Source organism: Cydia pomonella, chromosome 2, assembly GCF_033807575.1.
Source record: "Cydia pomonella isolate Wapato2018A chromosome 2, ilCydPomo1, whole genome shotgun sequence".
In the NCBI taxonomy this organism is placed as follows: domain Eukaryota; kingdom Metazoa; phylum Arthropoda; class Insecta; order Lepidoptera; family Tortricidae; genus Cydia; species Cydia pomonella.
Genome location: NC_084704.1, coordinates 23197633 through 23216453, shown reverse-complemented (window position 1 = coordinate 23216453; position 18821 = coordinate 23197633). Strand labels below are relative to the sequence as shown.

The window sequence follows — 18821 nt, the reverse complement described above, 5'->3', positions numbered from 1 at the left end:
GTCTGACGCTTGCACTCGACGATTGAAACGCCTCTAACAAAATGATAAGGTGATGTGACGTCACATCATATAAGTCTGTCCTAAATGTATGGAAGATCAAGGAATTTCCCCTTTTGACTCTGAAATATTGCGTTTATGTGTATAGTTGTTTTACGATTATTTTTTCAATAAAATGTAAGGAATCGAATGGTACCATTTTCTTTTCTATTTTTGAAAGACAAAAAAAAATTTTTTTGTGATATTCCGAGCCATGTATTTTTTTATAATCTCAATCTAATTATTTAAATTCCACTTTTTTATAATGGATGGCTCATTTTCTATCCATCTAACTAAATTTTGTTATAAGATTCAACATGTGTCAAGTACCCAGTTGCAAGAAAATATTTTTAACGATTTTGTCTTAAGTATTTAAATCTAGACTAAATAAAATTGTGACTTGTTTTTTTTTTCTTTAAGATTATTTTGGTTAGAGCAAATGAACTTTGAAGTATAGTTATTTATAAATTTTACAGGCGCCGGTTTTACTTTTAAATTTTTCATTATTTCGTTTTACAATGATAATTCAGATAAATAATCAAAAATACTGTTTTATGTCGTGTAATAATGTTTTTTGTACGTTATAAATGTCGAACGGCGAAATAAACAATCTGGAGGCACAGTAGTGCCCCCACCAAGACCAACCTTTTCTCGAAGCGCCTCATCGTTTTTCTGAACCCTCATAACTTGAGTTTGGATTGTTCCAGATAAACAAAATTATCGGGCTAAAATGTATTAATCATATACCTAAAGTTAAAATTGTATAGCTCTTATAATTTAGATTTTATTGAAATCTAAAAAAAAACCGTTTAGTCACTGATTCACTCACTAATGATCTTCAAAATTCTTGGGGTACTTCCTGAAGTCCTAGAAAGCAGAAATTTGGTATGTAAGCTAGTATAAGTTCATAAGCAACAAAAAGAAACTAAAACATTTAACTTTCACCCCCCAATTCCTTAAACTAGGGGACGGAAGTTTGTATGAGACATCCGCAAATATTGATTCTAGAGTTCTGAAAATTTATATAGGGACTCCTTTGTATAAGTACTTATCTCTGATGTCCAAGAAAAAGAATGAAATAATGACAAAATAAAAAAAAATGTCCTAAGAAACTTACAAAAAGAAGTGAAATCCCACCAAAACATTTTCATGTCGGTAAAATGTTGCCAAAACGAGATCATATGGCTCACACTATCAAAAAGATATCAGAATTCATGTAGAGCGAAGCTTTTAACTCTACAAGCCCTAACTGTACAAATTTACACCTTAGTCAAAATATGTGGCCTGGCCGTTTCCGTTTCGCTATCGTCACAATATATTTATGGGCGTAAGGTGAAAAATGTATTGACTGTTCATTACTTTTTTGTTATATACAATAGTTCTTCTAGTAACAAAAGCTTGGCTCTAAATGAGATCTGATAACTCTTTGACAGTGCGGTTTTTAGTGGGATAAAATAAAAAAATAAATATAAACCAACAAGTGCGAGTCGGACTCGCCCACCATCTGACTCGCACCGTCGGACTCGCAACAGAAATACATCATCTGTGAATGGTTCATGAGATACAGCCTGGTGAGAGACGGACAGAAAGACAGTAATAGGGTCCCGTGTTACCTTTTGGGTACGGAACGCTCAAAAGCACTAGTTCATAAAAACGTACTTTGCGAACGCTAAACAGTCACGTAAAGTACCGCTTTTTGAACAACTGTATTAAAAAAGGTTTTTAAAACGTACGATTCAAGAGGTGTCGTTTACAAATCGTATATGTTGTATCTAGATTCTAGTATAGAAAACAGCAACAAAACCTACGATAAAAGCAAAACAGTCCATCCTAGAATATTTCCATCCTCTTCTGTTTCTTTATTAGCGGTTTAGTTTGGAAATAAAGTAAAAAAAATATAATAATAATAATTTAGCCTATATACGTCCCACTGCTGGGCACAGGCCTCCTCTCATGCGCGAGAGGGCTCGGGCTATAGTCCCCACGCTAGCCCAATGCGGATTGGGGACTTCACATACACCTTTGAATTTCTTCGCAGATGCATGCAGGTTTCACGATGTTTTCCTTCACCGAAAAGCAAGTGGTAAATATCAAATGATATTTCGTACATAAGTTCCGAAAAACTCATTGGTACGAGCCAGGATTTGAACCCACGACCTCCGGATTGAAAGTCGGACGTCATATCCACTCGGCCACCACCGCTTAATAAAAATAAAGTAGTCCGAACAAAACTTCGAAATTTGAGTTTGTTATTTAGTGTTTTGAATTGGCAGTGTTCCTGATCCTGGCCTACGTCAGAGCGATGAAATTAGCGATTATAACTAAAGCGTCCTACATTAGCGGTAGTAAGCTATACCACCCCACACTAGCGTCTCCCGAGCGGCGCGCGGCGCCTAGTTAACTGTAAGGCTGCTGCTCGACGCAACGTTATCGCAACTACGTAGCGACGCTATTTTCCATAGCGTTCATTAGACGTCGACGCTTAAAAGACGCTAGTGTGGGGTAGCCCTTTAGCACTTATCATATTACTACGAGTAGTCCTTATATCATGGACATATGTACTAATTAGCTTTTTAACTACTAACTTGGCTACGACAACATTTGACATAGGTATAAAAATCTTAAGCCTTTAGGGATGTAGGTAGGACTTATCTACGTATCATAGCCGTGCGTACAGTTTAGCCTAAATTTATAAAGACACGATACATAGGATTTTCCATCTCGTTCGCCTTTACTCAAATTTGATGTTTACATACTTACTTATATATAAACCAATCCAAAACAGTCTTCATGCATAAAATGACCTTAGCATTGAATTGGTTGTTATTAAAATTCCGATAACAAATATTTAAATTGTTAATATACCTAACTAACCACTAAAGGGTAATAAAAATGTGTATAAATATTCGGAAGTAATCTCGCTGTTAATCGGAAAAGCTATGTCTTAATCAGATTAATTAATCTTTATTCGTGGTCACTGTATTTTGGTTATATTATGTGATTTATAAAATTACTTACATTTTGAAATGTTAAACGTTACGATCCAGTCCACCACGCATAACAGCCATACCAGGCGTTATACCGGGTGTTTCCTGTAACAGGAGCAATAAATTAAACTGTAGGCTGTACTCCTCAAACTGACCAACATTTGTTCAGCGACTTTTAAAAATAACTTATGTTTTGATTTTTATTACACTTTAAAGTTTATTTTAAGGCGCAATGTATTGCAAATTTTGTTATGTTTTAAGCGTGACAAGCAACGTCAAACACACTGATGTCAGCGTACATTGAAAATAATATTTAATTTGTATGAAAAAGGTAAAATCTAAAGATTTCGTAATTTTTAAAAGTTGTTAATCAAAAGTTATATCGTTTGAGGAGTACAATATATGGTTTAATTATTTGCTCGTGTTACAGGAAACACCCGGTATAATCAATCAGTTTGAATTAGAATTAATTGCGCGATAATACGGTAAACGATTGAATACGTTTCTAATGGCTGTTACGGCTGTTATGCTTGGTGGGGAAGCATTGGTCAGCCTTATTATTGAGATGTCCTAATTAGTTTCATCCTGATCCTGACTTTGTTAATATTTTATAATTATACTCGGAGCACGGTAAGTTTTCATGCCAAGCGATACGTCAAGTATGTATGAATTCTTATTGCCAAGTTTATGCAAAGTTAGCGTGCTCTGACCTGGCTCAGACTCTCTGAGTACACACCTACGTTCAAATTTCGAGCAACTCAAAACAAATAGCACAATCGGGTTAGGACCAACCTTGGAATATCTGGAACAGTCATGAAATTTGGTATGTATATAAATTAAAGTCCCCTTTTTCATTCCCACACCATTTGACATTTGGGGACCTCGAGGAATCGCAGCCATCTTGGATGACGTATCGGTTGATTCCTCTTACCCTTCACAACTTGTTTACACTTGTTTTATTACAGAAAAATTAAACCAACCGCCTTGAGAGGACTCCGAATATTAAATCATATTTTTTCTTCTAGCGCCTAAACTATTTAGCGGATTTCAATAAAATAGACATTAGTAGATCCATAAATCCGTTGAACGCGTCGGTGGCGTGATCCTAGTACCTACGTTCTAAAACGTAATACTAAATAATTATAAGTATTACGATATAGTGCGTATTAAAAAAATACTTAAATAATCAATTTAAGAGAAAACTGCGGCCAAGGAGGCTCAGGTAAACTTAATATCGTGTAATATATATAAAGACCCTTCGGCCGCTAGCATAAATAATAATTTAGAATAAAAAGTAATATGTCAGATAATTTTGTTCTTATTATCTTACACATATAACCTATTGCGTGTCGTTTTTCACGTATTTGCCATCATATGTATTCATATTTATCTGTATTTGGTTTTATTGTCATATGTTCAAAAAGTTTTATTATGTATTACACCTGTTGGAAAACCTTAATAATAAATAAATATCATAATGATAACGATAATTGATAACAATAATACACTCAACAGCGGTCGCAACAAAAGCATGGTTATTTTTTTTAAATGTAAGTTTCGAACATTCAGAGCCTATTAGATCATCTGCAGCCAAAGGTATGGTGTACATACTCGTAGCACCTGCTCGAGGATTTGTAAGGCTGCAGTCACGACATTGTGCTATCCCAGCCGGGGGCAATGACCTTCACCACCCACGTCTGTTGCTGCGGCTGCGACTGACACGTGATTGCGGAAGTACCTAGGTACATACCGGTTGCAGTTTAATATAATATCACAAAACAGCTTAAGGTCTGGTGGGGTAATAGGAACACTGGGACAAGATAAACGCTAAAAAAAATACAAATTTCATACTGTCCCTCTGACTACCTTATCGTTTCACCGTGCCATCGTCTGAAAGGAAAGTCTTTAGCTGAAAAATATCCAATCAATATTTGGCGATAGTGATAGCGAAAATAATCCTATTTAAGGCTATCATTTTTTAAAAGCTTGACTAATAGCAATAATAGCACTTGACCTATTGGCACTTCCTCCCAACGCCATAAGTTTTTTTCAACACACTTGCTCAAAACGACGTTTTTATTCCACCGATTTTTGGCTTATGATCCTAGATATTAAACACGCGTGCTTTTTCAGTATATTATAACATTCGTGCTTTTTCATTATATTATCCGACTGAGTTAAGAAGGTAACGGATTGCTAATAATATGCATGGAAACGGAGGCTTCTTAATTTGGTCGAGTAATACATTTTTTTAACCAGCTATTAGGTTTCAAATGTTAGTTCAAAGAGGTTTTATCACACCAAACATAATTTATAGATTAAATTATCTCGTAAATTACATTTATGAATAAACATAACATTTTATCAATTTGATCTCCATCCGTCGAATAGAAATACGAAAATATTACCTTTTTACATTTTTTTTATTGACTGTTTGTCGATTTCGTTCACGCCTTTGCCTTGCGCGCGCATTGGAATCGTGCGTAAAAAAAAATAACGCGCCAGCCATTTGTCATAAAATTGGAATAGTTTTGCATGTTTTTAGTTTATATATTGACGAAAATGTCATTTTCAAGCATTGAAAATGAAGAACACAAAATTGACGCTGCCAGTAATACTAATTGGCGACAAGAGCCGAGAACGATAGACTTTTACCATCAAAATCGGGTGAAAAATAATTGGCGGCATATGAAACTTTTATTCAATGGGAAATCAGCAAAAACGCCCCGTCTTTATTGGAAAACGTGTTGGTAGCTTACTTTAGTGAACTGGCGGATAAGTGCCTACAAGCTCAGCACGCTTTGGTGCAATTATTCGATGTTAAAACTGTAAGCCACCATTTTGAAAATTATACTGTTTTGACATATAACAAAATTAAAAATTTTGAAAAAAACCCACGACGGTTAAAACGTAGTTGAAAAAGGATAAAATAATTTTGAAACCCCCGACTTAAAGAATTTATGCTACGAACTTAATAAAAAAAACCAAGAAATTCCGTCGAGGGCTGCCATCTCTATTTTAAATATAACACCTATCTAAGAACATGCACCAATCAAACCCGAACCCATCACTGAAAACCGCATCAAAATCGGACTCGTAGTTGTGATTTTGCACAAATAAATATTTACTGCAGCGCCCTCTAGTGAGTTGTCACCGTAACACCTATCTAAGAACATGCACCAATCAAACCCGAAATCATCACTGAATAACCTGCCAAGAGCATGTCGGGCCACGCTCAGTGTAGGGTTCCGTAGTGACTCTTCCGTCACAATAAGCTAAACTGGAGCTTAAAGTATAGTAAATTGTTAACCAAGGGATGAAACGGTACCTTTCACCCGAGTTAAACAAATAGGCAAATTTGCATAATCAGTACCTAATTAAAGTAAGTCTTTTTACTATGAAGGGAAAACTTTTTGCGATAACTCAAAAACAGCTAAACTGATCATGTCCGCTATAGTTTTCATTTAATGTCTTTCTTAAGCTCTACTTCACGATTTTTTTCATATTTTTTGGACCTATGGTTCAAAAGTTAGAGGGGGGGGGGACACATTTTTTTTTTCTTTCGGAGCGATTATCTCCGAATATATTCACTTTATCAAAAAATGTTTCTTGAAAACTCCTATTAGTTTTGAAAGACCTTTCCAACGATACGCCACACTCTAGGGTTGAAGCGAAAAAAAAAAATTCACCCCCACTTTACGTGTAGGGGAGGTACCCTAAAACAATTAAATTTTTAGATTTTATTGTACGACTTTGTCGGCTTTATTGATTTATATATCAATGCCAAATTTCAGCTTTCTAGCACTAACGACCACGGAGCAAAGCCTCGGACAGACAGACAGACAGACAGACGGACATAGCGAAACTATAAGGGTTCCGTTTTATGCCATTTGGCTACGGAACCCTAAAAACGGCACCAAAATCGGACTCGTAGTTGTGATTTTGCACAAATAAATATTTACTGCAGCGCCCCCTAGTGAGTTGTCACCGTAACATCTATTTAAGAACATGCGCCAACCAATCAAAACATTCTTTTGGCCACCTTGGCCGAGTGCATCATTAGATTAAAAGCGGAAACCATACAGCTGTCATCAGGTGCAGGGCAAACAGCAAGAGATAAAAGTATAATATCGCGCATAAGTTTACACGATTTGCTACTTCGGTGGTTTTTATCGATTCGACCTCAGATTTAAATTTGTATTGCCTTTTAATATAGTATTTTTTCTACTGATCGACTGTAATGGCTGAATTAAGATTCCGTATATCAAATTATAATTGCGTACTTTTCATGTATGGGCTCCCAACTCAACTATAATAGTATTTTATACAATCGTGATATAATAGAGAGCTTTTCAGTCGAGTACCGTGTTTAGGCAATAAAGCTTGCCGAGTTGCCTAAGTGAAGTATGAGATTGAAAAGCTTGATTATATCACTTCTTTTTCTTTTCCTCGCGTTGTCCCGGCATTTTGCCACGGCTCATGGGAGCCTGGGGTCCGCTTGACAACTAATTCCAAGATTTGGCGTAGACACTAGTTATTACGAAAGCGACTGCCATCTGACCTTCCAACCCAGAGGGTAAACTAGGCCTTGTTGGGATTAGTCCGGTTTCCCCACGATGTTTTCCTTCACCGAAAAGCGACTTGTAAATATCAAATGATATTTCGTACATAAGTGCCGAAAAACTCATTGGTACGAGCCGGGGTTTGAACCCGCGACCTCCGGATTGCAAGTCGCACGCTCTTACCGCTAGGCCACAAGCGCTTCTAAGCTTGATTATATCACTATTGTATACAATACTTTTTTCTCAAACATGCAATGAAATATTGATGTTATGTTCCTTATAATAGGCTGCGAAGTATGACGTTTCAGGTGCGGCTAAGACAAGAGGTCGTTAATGGAATTTCATACAAATCTGGCAGGCCTAGGCCGGCAAAGTCCTCTTTTTTAATTTGTATTCCACATAAATTTGTGGCATCATCATGACATTCAGTTATAAAAAACTAAGCTACATTTTCTTTCTGGTTCACTATGACATTCTGCCACCATGCGTATTAAAAAAAATCAATAAACGAGTTGGTATGTACTTAGTTGCAGTGCAGTTTTATTTACATAATAAATCCACATGAACATAACAAATAACACATTATTATCATATCATATATTATTATCATTAGCTATACGTTACGTGTATACACATTGAAATATTAATATGTCATCCAAATATTAGGTGGCGGTAAAAGTGTCTACTCAAACGTGACTCTAACCATATAGAAATAAAAAGGTTTGGCAAAGGGGAGACTTGACAATTTTTCGCTGTAATTCGGTTTTATCGGATTTCATTTTGTTGTTTGTAATCTTGTTTTGTTATAAATAATTCAATATGAGTTCGGCCGAAACTACCGATGAAGAAATGATTATTGAATACACCCCACCTGAATTAAGAGCCGAAGCAGAATTGACTATATAGAACTTGCCGCCGGTTAATTAAACCAAAAAAAAAAATGCCCACAGTTTCTCAGAACACGTGTTTATGGCATATTTTATAGAACTGGCAGAAACTAAAAAGTCCTCAACATTGTGGGCATTGCGATGTACTTCATGCAGGCCACAATGCAGGTGAAGCATAATATAAACATAAAAAGCTATGTAAACTTAACTATGTGGCTAAAATGACAGGCAAAGAAATCAAAGATATTTAGTTCAGAAGATGTACAAGTATTCCTAAATCAGGCACCCGATGAGATATATCTGATCTGGCCACAAAGGTAATGGACATTTTCAAAAAATATTATGCCCTACGGCCTCAGGGCACACAATCTAACAGGCTTTTTCCGAACTACATAAAGGGAAAATGTACCAGGCAAATGCTATCACTTGCCTGGTACATTTTCCCTTTTTGGCGTGACGGCATAAAATATTATCCCTGCCAAGACAAAAAGCCCAGTTTTAGAATTTGGAACACCCCGAGCTCTATACCGGTAAATAAAAAAATATTTTAGATGACTCATAGAAACAATACAACAATACAATACAACAGTAATATAATCAAGCTTTTCAATCTCGTACCTTTAAAAGGACACTTAGCAAGCTTCGTGGCCTAAACATGGTACTCAACTTGCTACTCAATAGTGCGACTTGGCAAGTTTTCTCTTTTTCAAATTCCTTTTCCCATAGGTGTATACCTATACGTATTACGTACGTAAGCACGTATGTGCTACCTGTAGAATTGATTAAATGCTGACTGTCGTTAGAACTGGTATTCCAGTACATGGCTAGAAAAAGTGTGCTAGATTTTTACGAAAACGCCAAATTGATTTCTGGACTGCTGATGCTGTTTAATTTAAACACTGAAAGGTCACGTATGACTTACTCCTCCAGTAGCGAGCCCGGATTCGCACGGTGTAATTACTTTAATGTACATCGATTTCGCGTCGGTCCCATTAATATGAGCCGGCCCAGGTATAGCTGTAACATTTACTATACACAGTAGAATGGATGTGCTATAGGATTTTTGGAGGATGTTATTATGGTAGGAGGCTGCTGGAGAATGATTGAAAATCTCCATGTCTATTTGGGTCAAATATTAAACGACTAGAGACGTAGAAATTGTTTAAATCTACGCTACATATTTTATTTCTTTCACATGACATATTAAATAATAGCTAGAATGAGGTCACCAGTTACACAATGGATCTAAATGCGCACACAAATGGTATTAGTTAATGTAAAATGTAATCCTTATATATTCGCCATGTCAGAATAAACACGATTAACCAGCTTTTGAAATATTCCATCCAATCAGAAATTTAGTATTTTTAACAAAGTTCATAGGACGGTTTGTAAGGGTGCTTAGAATCTTGGGCGGGCGGACGCCGGCTGGCAGGGCGGGCACGCAGTCCTAGTGGGCCGCGCTGCACTTCCCGTACGACGAGGCCGCGCTTAACCTATATAACCAGTTGTCGCCGCTGAAGCGCTTACTGCCGACCAGCGCCCTCCGCCAACCGTACGCAAAACAGTACGTACTTAAAATAAACTTTTGTAACGTTAATTAAAATTCCGACCCAGCACTGCCAAGGTCGCGTGCGTGCACTGAAAAGTTACGACACCACGTGATTCGCTTCTGTGCGCATAGATACGTGATCTATTAAGAAAATTGTTGTATGTTTGTGCGGCATTGGTACCTTCTACCACCACCGACCGTTGCAGGCCGCCGCGTACGTCAGTCGCCGACGGTCCAGCTCAGTGCGCCCGCGTTGCCGCCACCGCCTCCCCACGCCTGCTCACGCGCTGATCTTTGTGACAGTGTCCCCATCGACAACATGACCAATTACATCAGAATCGTAAGTTTACTTGTTTAAATTGACTAATTTGAATCATAAAATTTTGAAAAGGTTGAGTACTCGCATTTTGATAATTGTGTGGAATGACCGAAAAATAAATAAAAATAGCATTTGGAATAATTACATCGCGAGCCTCATAAACAACGTTTTCGACAGAATTTGTGCAATACGTTCGCGTTATAAATTCATGCGGTTGCAGATGCTATATTCCGTTTAATATTACGAGACTCCAGTAAATTGATCCAATAAATATAATAGTTTATAATTTTGGTTAATGCGTAGTTACATTGTAATAGCGTACGTGTGAAATCCCTCAAATTATCTTGAAAGAGTGTGGGAATAGCAGTGATGAATTTTAAATTCTCAAGGATCTGGGTTGCCCGATGATACTGCGATATCATTTTAATAAACGTATGGAAATCTCGAAAGTAGGTACCTTGCGAAATACGCGAGCTTATGTTACGCAAAGTTAAGATTAATATTTTGTCTTGTACTGAGCAACAAAACTAATTGATTGTCAACGCGTCAAAATAAAGCATTAACCAGATCGCGATAAGGATAGTAAGCGATCTTTATTATTCACCCATAGTAGCTACCAGTTTACAGGGCAAGTTACGATATCACCTTCGGGCCGTCTACGCATTATCAACTAATCTTACTAGATAACATCCTCACCACTAATAAAACAACACAATAAGAATTTCATAATCATATGGAATAAGCTAATAGATACCAGGATACATAACTTACAATGCTCCTTTGTAGGTACTGTTTTTGCAAAGAAAATTCCGTATAAGCACATAATTAAGTAGCGCATATCGGACGATCTAGCTACAATGCATCGCTTACAAAATAGGACCTAAACTGGTTATATGGAACAAATTTCTTAATTCGCTTGTCGTGTAAAATGCCACCTTATCGCTGCATTAAATTCCCCATAAACGTACACTGTTGAAGCAATTACATGACCCAAGTCAATTGTTTAGTTAATCTTAATCCGGACGTGACTAGCGAAATCAGAAAGACTCATTCATTCGCTGAACATACATTTTTATAGATCTATTTTTAAAATAGAACTTATTATAATTATATGCCAAAATAACAAAATAAATAGATAACTTTATAGGTTATTACAACATGAAATGTGTATAACACTATTTTTATCTATAGGTAACAATTCGATGTGTGTGTGTGAGCAATTCAATTCGTCTTCGGACCCTTAGAATAACTGGGACAAATTCTATGCCACTTACTGATCAACTGCTTCCAAAAAAAACTACATATTTTCATTCGGAAAGTTTACGTGTGTATTTAAAATCATCAGATAAAGTTATATCGCAGTTAACCGGTATTTGCAAGTATTTCACTTTATCAGGTAAACAGACATTAACTTTCATCTTCAACTTGGTTGTAAGCTGCAATCTGTCTGCAATTTTATTGATTCACTTTTGTAGATTAGGACGCGGCTACATTCAAGGATTAAGCAAGAACCTACAGTAACGTCTACTGTTTACCCTGTCATCTTTTATACCTATGATAGTTAATCACTTCTTTGATATGACAAAATATTTAATGTTTCGAGTTTTACTCGTATTTATCATTTTACGTATATTTTCATATCAGGCGTGTAATAACAATTACCGTGTTATCATCGTCTAAAAATTTATCGGAGTATAGATCAAGATCATGTATATAAGTAGATCCAAAATAAGTACATAGGTAAAGTCAGACCAAGCTAAGATGGCAGCGATTTTGATAGCCCAGATGGTGCAAGTATTAAGTAAACGTCATCATTTCATAGGAGTTTGACGTTTAAAATACACGCAATCATAGAATACTTAGCAATGTCTGGCCTATCAAAATCACTGCCAACTTATGTTGGTCTGTCTCTATGTGCTTATCGGAGTGAATACACTTAAGAGTACCTACATAATAAATAATGCATTATACCAATAATAGTTGACTGGTCTAATTTACTGGAAAAAGTATGGCATTGATATTTAACGCGATGATGTTATGAATTGAAACCGATAAACGACCTATTTGCGGATAATTTGTAACATGATTAATAGCATTAGTAAGAGAATTTAATGGTTTGAAATAACAGTTCGCGATTTCCAATAACCAATGCCTTAGAGTTAGTTACAGCGTCACTGGATGTTATATCACTAACACATGCTTCCTCGTTGAGCAAGCTACGTTCATCTCACAATTAATTAAACTTGACTCAATTAGTACCTCGACCGTGTAACGAGACGTGTGAATTACAATTTTTAGTGAGATTGTGATTGCATTTCATTGTTTGTGATTAGGCTTTATGTCCATAATAACAGTTTATGCTTTTGTTTTTTTTTCATAGTACCTAATAATGGAAAAATTAACGCGCCATTATACTTACCTATTTAGGTCCACGAAAGGAATTAAGTTTCTCTGGGAGTGTATTTTGATATAACTTGGTTAATTCAAGGTCAAGTTAACATAAAGGGAATATTTTCGGAAATAATCGTTCCGAAATAAAAAATATATGTGTCCCCCCCCCCTCTAACTTTTGAACCAAGGGTCCAAAAAATAATGAAAAAAATCGTGGAACAATAGCTTAATAAATAAAATTAAAACTATAGTGAACATGATCGGTCCAGCCGTTTTTGAGTTATTGCAAAAAATCTTCTCTTCTTAGTAAAAAGACGTACAAATACAAAGCGCTGCGAAGGTACTCCTGTAGTACCTTATGCTTGTAATGTACATAGTACTTAATAATAGCCCCCGTTTGGCCTTTTCTGATTCTGACAGAATGGTAAAGAACTACGATACCCTACACTGAGCATAGCCCGATATGCTCTTGGCCGACTTATATTAAAGAGCTATTTTTACTAATTTTCTAACTAGCCATAACACGCAAGTGTGGAATTGAGACTGACTTATTTCCAGTCCCTTATCCAGAGAACTTCATTTCAAAATATAAAACAATTCAAGAACCGTCATTTACCTACATTTAAATATTTTACCTCCATGCTAATTTTCACCAAAATTGGTTCAGATGTTTAGCCGTGAAAAGATAACAAAGAGACAGACAGAATTAATTCCACGTTTATAATACCTAACCCTACAGTTGTAATGTGATTTATAGACATAAAGCTGATTATTTTTGACATGTGATATTACTATCTGGCTTGGCTCCGACTTCAAACATATCAGTTGGTAACTTAAAAAAACCGGCCAAGTGCGAGTCGGACTCGCGTACGAAGGGTTCCGTACAATTATCTATAAAAATAGCAAAAAAATATGTCTGTTGTATGGGAGTATTTTATTCTAATTTTTAGTATTTGTTGTTATAGCGGCAATAGAAATACATCATATGTGAAATTTTCAACTATTTAACTATCACGGTTTATGATATACAGCCTGGTGACAGATAAACAGACGGTCGGACAGCGGAGTCTTAGTAATAGGGTCCTGTTATAACACCCAAAAAGGCTATTATTTTATTATATCGTTTTTGAAGTCGGTTCACTTTTTATTTTACCATTTTTAGTTTTAAGGCATTATTAAGAGCTTATGAGTGACGCGTGACACATGAATGTAAAATACAATCATGTTTAACACTAAATTCGTTTTCTCCAAAGTGCTCGGATACGTTTACCTTATTGTAGCAAAAATAGTACGGGAATTTCTTCATTATGGTCAAACTCAATTTAAAAACAATTTAAACCATTATTGTCGTGTTTTAGCGGACGGGAAGTTCTTACTGTATTGTTTTTTACTTTTTTAAAACGCGTATCCACTAAGAAAAACGCAACAGCCAATTAATATAGCTGCGGGCTTGGCTACACGACCTGGTCAGCGTCATTTCAAGCTATAGGATAGAGTCGTATAAGACCGTTGTGTAAGATCGTGCGAATATTGCTAAATAAAATCAAAGACTATATAAGTTTTATATTTTTTTAAGGATCTCATGCGTGCATATACAGCGTATATTCCACAATTATATTGAATGAACGAATATTGAATGATGGTACTGAGGGCAGAATAAGTTGTGCCTTTAACTTATTAAAAATAATTAAAGTGGGAAATTGTTTTTGTAGTTTTTGATGTGAAGGTTCGATTTGAGTGCTGGTTGTTGCTTAAATATTTTACCTTATTTCCTCGCATGTTTGAAGAAAAGCACTATATACGCCTCGGCAGATTCGTTTTCTTTGTCGGACTCCACTTCGCATTGTCCGACGAAATCGACACTCCCCCACGAATTGCCTTTTTCCGTCCTCTGCAATAATGTACTATAACTTTAATAAAATATCAGGAATTTCCTCTAGTCCGTCTGGGTAATCATTCCTGGCACTACTCTAAATCTATCCTCTGCCCCGCCACTGACCCAATCCCTTAACCTCACAGCACATCAACCCCTGACCAACCTTGGACCCTGAACCAAACCTTCAACCATCATTCTCCGACTCCTCAACCCCAGACCCTTTAACTCCTAATCCTAACCCCCAATCTCTCCACTTCCAACTCCCAACCGCTCAACTCCTAACACTCGATCACACATTTCCCAACCCCTCAGTCCCCGACCTATCAACTCACCGCCCCCTCAACCCCCTAAACTCTCAAACCCTGACTCGTCAAGCCCCAACCTCAAACCCCCGTCAACCTTCACCACCACATATTATATATTTCCATCACTACCTACATCAAAAATTATAGTACACCCAATTATAATAGTGAAGTTCCACATATCCTTACCACGAGTAAATAGCCTTACCACGAGTTTGACACAGATATATTCGCTAGTGTAACTTACTTTCTATGCATCTCGCTCGTACTGGTATCCTATTAGTGGTTAGGCTACAGTTGCATACATCAAATTCGTAGTTTTCGTGAGGATGCTTGAGTTGCTTAAGAATACAGTCAAATCACCATACATGTGCCTTTAAAAATAAGGAGTTCCCTCAATTCCTCATGGATTCTATCATCAGATCGGAACCAAATTATTATGGGACCACCTTGGAGGTAAAACTCCGTTCAAACAAAAAAAGAAATTACTGAAATCGGACTACGGATGTTGGAGTAATTGGTGAACGCACATAAAGGAAGCCACAACCGAATACAGATCTCCTCCTTCAATGAAATTGAAGCGGTTAAAAATCAATCAAGATGTGTGTGAGTGAGAACCTCATTTTTTATAAATTTTGGAGACATTTATATAGGAGAAAAATCAAATGATGGGTGTATTGTATTGAATTGACATAAGATAGGCAGGTATTAGTAGTATGAGTGAGTATTTAACAAAATCTTTGATTCATTACGGCCAAGGGCGTAATGTTATCAAACAATCACGAAGGCATTTCTCACGTTAATTGCAAACAGTTTTGTGTTGTTTCGCACATTACTGAGATGATCAGCCGACGGGCTCGTGACCGCGATACAAAAAAAGCGACCTTCGGAATCGCACGCTGCACGGTGGATAACCCATTTTTTAATGATAATCTTTACTAATTTTTTCCAGACTTTTTTACTTAGTTCCGGGCTTTTAATGAGTGAGCAGTATGTTTATGTTTTAACAATAAGTGTCAAAAACAATGCGATTTTTTTAACGATTAATTGTATTAAAACATTTTCACATAACAGTTTTTCAGTTATATTATATTATAATTTGTTGTCGAGATTTTAAATCTATTTTTTCTGAAGAGTTTATGATATGTTGTAGAACTTTGTCCTTAAATCTAGCCTAGACTGTAATGCTTATTGTCTAGTTTGGTTCGGTGTGTTGAGTCCGCGATCCTCGATTTCACGAACAGAAAATATTGTATTTCGGTAAAAAAATGTGCGAAGTGATACTGTAGGTGTTGTGTGTTGTAAGCGTGATCGAGTTCCAAGTGAGAATGCGGATGGTGACACCGGGCATCACTAGCAAACCCGAAAGATGGTAGATCGCTATGGTGTGTGGGTAGATCACAATTGAAGTCGCGGCACGTCAGTTACTCCGTGAAGATCTCATGTGCGACCGAAATATCGGGAACTCACAAAAACGAATATACAGGGTAAATACCGTATTCAATGGTATTTATAATTTATAGTTTGTTGGATGGATATATTCAAAAATATTGCGCGTGTTTGAAATTACGCTAGTAGTTCTAGTAACGGATAACTTACTCGTAACTTTATGCGTCTTAAACTTACAGGCAATAAGTAAGTGATTATTTCATTAATTTTATGCAAGTATTAAGCACCTAGCTACATTATTTACAAAAATGTTGCATGGTGGCTATAAAGACAAAGTAACGTAATAGTACATTACGATATAAGTGCGAAAAATAGGAAATTCACAACGAGTAGCGATAAATAAAAACACGACCGAAGGGAATATTTTAAATTAACACCAGTTTACAATACATATAATGCTACTTTCCTCGCACTAGTGCGGGAATGAGCACTGTCTGTGCCTACGTCGAAAGTTTAAAGGGCCATATGTACTGCAAAACATTGTACGATACACGTGCGAATAGGTAATTCCTACTTTCCGCACTTGTATCGTAGGCAACTATTGTAAATATAGTGTTACCTACAGAAACTATGATTGTATTGTATTGTATTCGGGCGATTTTCCGCAACTCGACGACTTGCGCCTATTTTGCGTGGTATGTTGGGGGTGGGCTAGTCCTGCCAGCCCAGCTCCTCGAGGAATCCTATCAAACCTTTAATGTTGAGTAGGACCTCGGGGAGGTCTCTCGGAGATCCGAGATGTTTAGCCCTGTATGGAGTCACTCCGCTGCATTCCAGCACCACGTGAGAGGCTGTTTCTTCTGTCTCCATGCATCCTCGGCAGAAACTATGATAGAATGGTCGCATTTACTTCTCGGTTAAGCTAATTAATTCTTACGTATGGAATTCCGAATTTGATTGTTTCTTTGTATTATATTTGCGACTATTTATGGCCCAAAAAGAGGTATTATACCTATTTTTAATCGACTTGGGTTTAACCATTAAAGCCCTGTACTTGAAGTATGCCAGGTTAAGAGTACTTAAATATTTCAAATTTACAACGTCTAGTTAAAACAATAGCTCGTTTTCCTAATAGTAACCGACTAGCAAGAGCTAAACACTGAAATATTGACACGTGGCAATTTCGTACCTAACTTAATTGTCTTAGAAGCAAAAAGTTATATGCGCTCTCGAAAGTTACCTACGTCCTTACAATCTATATTATTTTGAGCGAAATAATAGGACTTTAATGGTGCGGCTGTAGACAGTTGCGTAAGCCGGACTGCGTGTTCAAATATTTCGCATTACACGGCGAAAAGCGGTCATCAAAAATCTTAGTATACATATATAATACCTACACAATACGTCATTGTAAATGTATTTATTTGTGTCACACACAGATAAACTTCATTTGCTTAAATAATAATGCATATCTTTTTAAAACAATTAAGATTAATTATTACTCTACACCTTAGTCAAAATATGTGGCTTGGCCGTTTCGTTATTACAAGAACTATTGTATAATAAATAAAATTAATAGTGAATAAATTTTTCAGCTTACGCTCATATGACTAGCGAAACGGCCAAGCCATATATTTTGACTAAGGTTAGAGTTTGTGAAGTTAGGGTTTGTAGAGTAAGAAACTTGGCTCTACAAGAGATCTGATAACTTTTATTACAGTGCAAGCCTTATGGTTTCGTCTTGGCAACATTTTACATGAAAATGTTTTTGATGGGATACATATTATTAGAATTATTCAGTGTTTTATTTGTATAAAAATAACTCACATTTATGTTCTACATAAGAACGTAGAAAAAAGAAGTTTGTGTGACGTGGTGTATCAGATGTAGCAGTCAGCCTTGTAAACCAAGTAGTTTTAGTTATACATGTGTTGTGATTTTTGTTAGCCAAGGATTATTTTGTTGCTCAAGTTGTCGGACTAGCAACCGTTTAAGAACTCCTCGAAGATTAGTAAACAGGTTCACAGAACTCTTTGCCGGCGACATCAATGGCGACCTCACGGCTATGCCGACATAATTGTGAATAGAAGCATTGTGACATATCCTCACTTCCTCTTTTTAACAAGCAGTATACGAGTCAAGGCGAATCTAAATGTGCACTTGTTATATCGCTTTAATGTCGATTCAGACCTTGTCATTGTGCATTTACATAATTGCTGGCCTTGTGTCTGATATCACATTTTCTATGTAAAATCACATAATATCGAGATTACGATGAAGCGCACGAAATACTTGGGTCAAAAAGGTTTGACTGATAAAAAAGTTACAGGTTAAGATCGCTTATAATTCATAGATATGGGTTGAAAGCTTATTTAATGCTGAATTATCTACATTATAATTAAACTTAATTTGCTGTCTCAGTTTTGCACAATTCTATGTAATATTCAGAAAAATGTTATAAAAAAACATGCAATAAATACGCGACCACTTCGAGGTGATTTTGATCCCTAGTTATTTATT

At 36.4% G+C, this 18821-nt stretch overlaps 1 protein-coding gene across 2 annotated transcripts in view; it reads left to right on the top strand.

Moving 5' to 3' along the window:
* Positions 1 to 9760: 9760 nt before the first annotated feature.
* LOC133534683 (uncharacterized) overlaps positions 9761 to 18821 on the top strand; it is a 48297-nt gene continuing 39236 nt past the window's right edge. Inside the window, exons 1-2 of one of the 2 annotated variants that reach the window (XM_061873912.1) lie at positions 9761 to 10039; positions 10231 to 10364. In XM_061873912.1, the coding sequence (XP_061729896.1) occupies positions 10344 to 10364 (21 nt within the window). In that variant the 5' untranslated portion in view covers positions 9761 to 10039; positions 10231 to 10343. The other variant, XM_061873911.1, reaches the window with a different exon arrangement.